Source organism: Diadema antillarum, unplaced genomic scaffold (genome assembly GCF_040938485.1).
Source record: "Diadema antillarum isolate AM-2024a unplaced genomic scaffold, OU_Dant_1.0 seq00001769_RagTag, whole genome shotgun sequence".
NCBI lineage: Eukaryota > Metazoa > Echinodermata > Echinoidea > Diadematoida > Diadematidae > Diadema > Diadema antillarum.
The window spans coordinates 13,329-20,265 of record NW_027272450.1 but is presented as its reverse complement, the minus strand read 5'-3'; the positions used below and the strand labels follow the sequence as shown (position 1 = coordinate 20,265).

The 6,937-nt window shown below is 39.9% G+C and overlaps 1 protein-coding gene across 1 annotated transcript; it reads left to right on the top strand.

The window, feature by feature from the left end:
* Positions 1-2,937: 2,937 nt before the first annotated feature.
* Positions 2,938-6,937, top strand: LOC139712178 (exosome complex component RRP41-like). Its single transcript, XM_071624017.1, has 3 exons — positions 2,938-3,123; positions 5,246-5,452; positions 6,572-6,937. The coding sequence occupies exons 1-3, from the start codon at positions 2,953-2,955 to the stop codon at positions 6,935-6,937; spliced, it is 744 nt and encodes a 247-aa protein (XP_071480118.1). The 5' UTR covers positions 2,938-2,952.

Genomic DNA, 6,937 nt, shown 5'->3' with positions numbered 1-6,937 from the left:
CTCCGTATTCAAGAGCACGTGATGAATATAGGATAGCATAGTAAATATTAGCAATTAAGTTTCATAGAAATCTGACCAATCGAGTAGAGAAGTTGTGAAATTAAGATTTCTACAGCATGCAGCACTACGAGTACCACTCTCATTTTTTTTTTCTCTCTCTGGTCATCTCCATCTTCTTGGAACTGTTTCTGAAAATCTTCTCCATCAGCTTGTTTCAGTGACCGCCTCTGACCTTTAATGTCCGTTCATGGTTTAATTCAAAGAACATTTTTACGATCACTCGACCTGTCTATCAACTGTTTCGTGACCATTTTAGTTATAAAAAGCCTCGCGAACAATGTCACTTCATAATGCAGACCGCCATTCCTTGCATTATAGGCCTAAAGCAACGGGAGATGAACAATGCTTTCAATTAATGAGTCAGTTCGTAATTAGGTAACGCCATACGCATGCCCATTTACTGGTGCAAATATCATGACCTGTATTCTTCTTCTTTTTTTTTCAGTCGCAGGTTAGGCACTTCACTCTTGGAAACGACATGATAGACTTGCCCGACATAACAATGGCATTCACTCACGTTCATGCAAAGATATCAGCAAGGAACTTGCGTAAAACAGAGACCATATGATGGCTCGTCAATAAAAAAAAAAAGTGATTTGATTTGATTTTGATTTGAGGATTCTCTGTATGGCATTTCCTTACAAGTAGTAGCCTACAACCGTCCTTAGCAATTTCATTCACATTGTATAGATATGGCATGACGCAATAATATGACTATTTTCACAAATTTTCGTTACTTTTATATTACAATTCTTGCGTCGAGATGCTATTTCTTTATAGTATTTGATTGACAAATACTGCCCTTCACCGACGTGAATAAACTACAAATATTATCCAGTGTCTGGATAAAAGCCATGATTTAAAAAAAAAGGTAAATATACACATCCAAACCGAGTATAAAGCTATTATATACATGTATATATACATAAACCCTTCAACAAAAGTTTGGAAATATATGAAACTACCTATACAGGAATTTCGTGCGGAGGATTTTTCAGTGGCCGCTATAGACAGGTGGCCGCTAAGACAGGACTGACTGTGTGTCAGTTCTCTTCAAACAGGTCCTGTTCGCAAGGGGGAGGGTCACACCACACCCCCTGGGTCTTTGTTGTGGTTAATGTGGCGAGGTTCTGAGTGAGATAAAATGGTTTTAGTCATGATCGTGTGCGTGTGTTTGTGTGTGTGTGTGTGTGTGTGTGTGTGTGCGTGTGCGCGTGTGTGCGTGTGTGCGTGTGTGTGTGATTGTGTGCGTGTGTGTGTGTGTGTGTGTGTGTGTGTGTTTATCTGGTTGAACGCATACATGTTTCACTCCATAAAAATGCTGATGTTACAGTAAATGAACACCAAAGAAACAACGGGTAACTCACTCATAACAATTAAGGAAACTCCATTAGGGACGTCAAAAATTGGGCCATTTTGCAGCTTTTAAATTCTGACTTTACCTCATATTGTAAGCACTGCACCTCCATGCATACGATAATCATAACAAGTATATGATAGTACATATTCACAAACAATATTGTAAATCCGTCTCCTTTACTCTTATACATAGTCATCACTGCGGAAAGAGAACAACTCTATAGAGAGAAAAAAAAAACAAAACAAAGATGAAGTGATTTTTTCCCCGTCTAATAGACCGTTTCAATGTATTACAATTACAATAGATGTTTCTTTTCCTATATAACAACCTAGTAACGAAGCATTTCACTCACCTGCTCCCTCCCATTAAAGTTAATAGTTGGAAGGAATTCACTTAGTTATTGATAGGTAGGGCAAGCCTCCGGCAAGTTTTGTGGTTGTTAAGGACATTTTTGTGAACAAAGCACGCATGGATTCTGAATAGCAGAATACAGAACTGTCTATTCATATGAGCAAAGAACAAAAACATCGAAGTTTTCTGTATAATGCCCGAGAGGAACATCTTCTCTGATTCGTATTTATGGCTGTTCATTGGGACTATGATAGGAAATATCTCTTCTGGTTACAAAAGATTTTTTTTTTTTTTTAACAATCCCTAAAATAAGGGAACGCCCACCCCCTCCCCCCTGGGGTATCGTACTCATAAAAAAATGAGATCATGATTTACCGTAAGGATATGATATCTGGCAAGTTTTGTGAAAAACCTTGTGGGTTTTCGAGAAGAAGCTGAAAATGTGAAAATTCTACCTCCTAGATCCCCCTTTTGAGTATCCCCTCTTCCGCCATAAATGTATATGGCAAACTTGAATCTACATTCATACAGTAGCAATAATAACTGTATATCACTTTTATGGTAACTTCCATAGAATTCTTGATTTTGATTGGCTGTTGAGTGTTGTTGCCATGGTAGTTACCATTGGATGGCAAAGTTACCATAATTGTAACTTTTATGCAACGGGCCCCTGATCTTTTAACTAAACAATCCTATATGGTGGGCCCGAAGTTGCCCTCCCCTCTCTCATCCGTGGATTTGGTGCCCTTTGAATAAATAATGAGATTCTATTAGCCTAAATTAGGAATGGATATACCTGTCACGTATGGTGACAATCCATCATAGGGTTGTCAAGAAGGAGCTGAAAATTTGAGAGTTTTGCCCCAATTCCCCCCCCCCCCCCCCTTCCATGGATCAGGGAGGTGGGAAGTCTCTTCCCACCTCCCTGCATGGATCCTTTATCTTTTTGGGGTCAGCGGTTTGTCGACTCGCAATGCGTGGACTGGGACTGTTGTCACGATCGACAAGGCTTCGCGCTACCGCCAGTGAGGCCGGGGCTGAGAGAGGCAGGGATACAAGTACACACGTGTGTGCATGATCCTGATCCTACGGATCTTTGATGTACACCGGCACCGTGTATATGTGTATACATTTTGCATAGCAGCGTACTAGTACCATACCGCGGTACCACAAGAAAAGTAATGGCCGGGCTTGAGCTGCTCTCCGATGAGGGTTTCCGGCTAGATGGGCGCCGACCATCCGAATTGAGGAAGATCCGATGTCGACTAGGAGTTTTTGACAAGGCAGATGGGTCTGCTTACATGGAACAAGGAAATACTAAGGTCCTTGCTACCGTTTATGGACCACATGAGGTATGCATCTATTGTATTGGCTTCAGTCCCATACGCTTTAATTCATGTTGGTATAGTTGCTGTACCACTTGCACTTCACCGTGCACCCTTCACTTTCTTGACATGTCGAAGATAAGATACAGACAATACTAGTGTGGTGTCAGTACAACAGGACAGGTTAGACCTTCGGTCATACGCCTGCAGATCCTGCTGAGCTAAGTCCACTGGTGCCTACACACAAACCAGAATCAGAGAGTCGATTAGCGTTGAGTCATAGCCAAGTTAATTAATGTAGTAATCAACAAACTTGGCAATGAAGACATGGAGACAGGCGACGATAATAAAAGTAAATAAAAACTAACACTGTTACTTGGGCAAGACTTCCATATGTACCCCCCCCCCCCCCCCCCCCCCCCCCCCCCCCGTTATGTCGAAAGTAACATGAAGAAGTTTAGGTGGCTTTGGGATTGAATTAGAGTTTACTTAGTTTAGGATTAGGGTTAGGCCAAGGGTTAGAGTTAGGGTAACATTCATCTCGGTGTCCTAGGGAAATGCGGACTTCAGAGGAAGCTCATACAATAGGTGTATAATAGTGGGGAGTACATAAGGAAGTCTTTCCGTTACTTGTTTAATAGAGGGAGACAAATTGAAAAAAATTCACAGCTCAATGTTAAATGTTCTTTCACATATTCCACATTTCACATAAGGCCACTGTAGAAAAGCGTATAAATTTATCAAATTCTACAAAATCAATCAAATCGCACCAAAATCACGGGAAATAAAACACATTGATAAATAAAGCCTATTTCCAGTCACCTACCCATACAAAAATTTGAGGAAGCGTTGATATCAACTTCTACTTTCATGTCATCTCTCATCAGAAAAGACATAATAATTAATATATCACTTGAGTCACTCTCTCTTTGCAAGGGATTGCAGCGCACTATGCCTGCACCATCTGAAACTGAAGTTAGCTTAGCCATTTAATATTATGCAATGAATCTTTCAAGTCAAATTGATGGGGAGCTAAAAACCAGAATTTGTGGCCTATGTGGCAAGTTTAAAAAATGTCAGTTGAATTGACAAATGTGTGTGTTCAAATGTCTGCCTTTGTCTGTCTGTGTCAATTCGTGTGTGTTCTTGTGCGTATGAGGAACTGCATTTCTCAACAGATTTCTTTCAACTTGTCATAATTTTGTACATTGATTTTTTTTTTAGCTTCTTAGGGGCATTTCATGAAGCGTTTTTCCGACAAATTTGTCAGACAAATTTGCATTCAGCCAATCAGATGCAAGGATTTCAGTAGCTTATACAAGTAACAGTTTGTCAGAAAAAAATCCAACCAAAAAGCTTCATGAAATGCCCCCCTGGTTGCTTGAAAGATACACTGCATAATGTTAGATGACCATCTTCAGTTTCAGATTGCGCAGTCTGTGTACATTGCAATCATTTGTAAAGAATGAGATGTTTTGAGCGATGACATGAAAGTCAATGTTAATAATACCGCTTCCTGATAACCTATTTTGTTCAAATGTTTGTGAGTGATTGGAAATGGGCTTAAAGTATTTCCTGTGATTTTGATGCAATTTAGGCACGTGGAGTTTGAAATACGATGAAGGATACAAAAGTGCACTAATGCCGTGAATATGTCTGTTGACTGGTGGTAGAAACAGGTGACAACAATTTGTTTGATGTTTTGGATGATCAGTTTTTGCAGGACACATACTGAAATCGATACTGCTATCAATATGATGTCCTACCAGTACTAACAGATGTAATACCCTTGCTTGTATGATATAAACAAAAGGTTTCATATTAAACTGTACCAACTCAACTGCAGATTTAGCACAATATCATTGCTTTAACCTGATACCTTGATATAACTATAAGCTGATACTGTCTAAGCATATTCATTTTTTGAAAAGGACTTGTAGCAGGTTCACATACTGTATATAGTAGAAATCTTAACCACATGCTACACTGCACATGCATTTTTAAGAAACAGCTTGACTATGAATATCACACCCCACAACCAAACCCAACCATTTTTAACTTATTTTGTATATCGTCTATATGATTATAATTGAGGGAGTATTACCTGATGTTGCTGATATCTTTCATATCATGTGCATTTCTATTTTAGGTGCTGGGAGGGAGAAATAAACCCCAACATGACAAAGTGACCATCAACTGTCAGTACAGCATGGCTACTTTCAGCACAAACGAGCGAAAGAAGCGTCCAGCGGGGGATCGCAAATCCATTGAGATGTCACTGCACCTGCAGAGGACATTCGAGGCAACCATAGAAACACAGCTCTACCCTCGATCTCAGATTGACATCTATGTTCAGGTAGAAAATCATTGGGTTTCTGCCAAATGTTTGTGTATATTTTCTCAGTCTAACTTGTTTTCGGTTTAAATATCTACAGACTTTCACTTTGATTGGACTTATTTTTTCAAAGGGTAAAAAAGCCACCCCCCTCCCAAAAAAAAAGGGGGGGGGGTAAGAATAAATTGTCCTAAAGCCCTTGTCCCAAAAAAGGAACAACTACTCTCAAAATAATGTCACATTTCATTTTTGTTTGTTTAAAACTTGATATTGGTATAAGGTGTGTCACTGAAATTCATTTAGATTGTCCAAAATTTGATGTGTCTGAGTTTGTTTGGTAGTACCGGAGTGGTCAATGTCAAATTTCATGAATCCCATTTCACAAAGAAATTCAGTTATTGTACAATGCAATGTACAGTATTTGCAGCCTCTATGGTTAAAAAAAAAATGAATAAATTATCGAACATTCCCTGCAGTGATAAGTTTTTGTCACGCTGCTATCATACCAATTGCCATTATTTGAAGTTAAAGTATGGAATAGTGTTTTATGAAGTGTGTCACACAACATACATTGTACTTTGTATTATTGAAGAATAGCATAAGCTATGATGTAACAGATGTCAGTGACAAGTGAATTCACTTGTCATACTTCATCCTTTCTGTCTCCAGGGTCAGAAATCAAAGCTCACTGTGAAGCATTTGGAAGGAATCTCACTGCCCTACTGCAGAAATTTAGTCATTGTCAGATTACTAGTGGCTACAGGATTAAACATTGCAACAAACCTGTTAACATTATGTTGTCATGATGCATTATGCTTATAGTATATTGACAGAGAAAATAAAAGCCGATCTTGTAGAAGGCACAGAGAAGAAAAGTGAATTGAATTTAGTGAATTGTTTGTGTATAATGTATTGTGATACAATGTCCAGAGTAACATGTGAAGGGAAAAAAAAATTTAAAGAGCTTTTATTTTTTAAAACCCTGACTTGGTGTGGGATGCTCAGTTTTCAGACTTTCAATCATGGGTGAAAATCAGCTAGACATGAACAGGAATGGTTAATGTATACCATATTTCTGTGTCACTGTGGAGTGCACAGTGGAATATACATTTATGGTCTTTTCGTATGTTTATTCTGTAGATTCTTCAGGCTGATGGAGGCAATTATTGCGCAAGTGTCAATGCAGCCACGCTGGCCATCATCGATGCGGGCATTCCGATGAAGGACTACGTGTGCGCGTGCTCGTCCAGCTTCATCAACGACACGCCCCTTGCCGACGTGAGCTACCTCGAGGAGTCGCAGGGTGGCCCCGTGGTGACCGTCGCCATGCTCCCGAAGTCGGAACAAATTGCGCTCTTCAAGATGGACTCTCCGCTGCACGTTGACCACCTGGAAAAGGTGCTGGACACAGCGAGCAGTGGATGCAAGGACATGTACGCCGTTATGGACAGGGCAGTGCGGGACCACGTCAGTCAGATAGCCAGGAGCATGGAAAGCAGTAGTTGA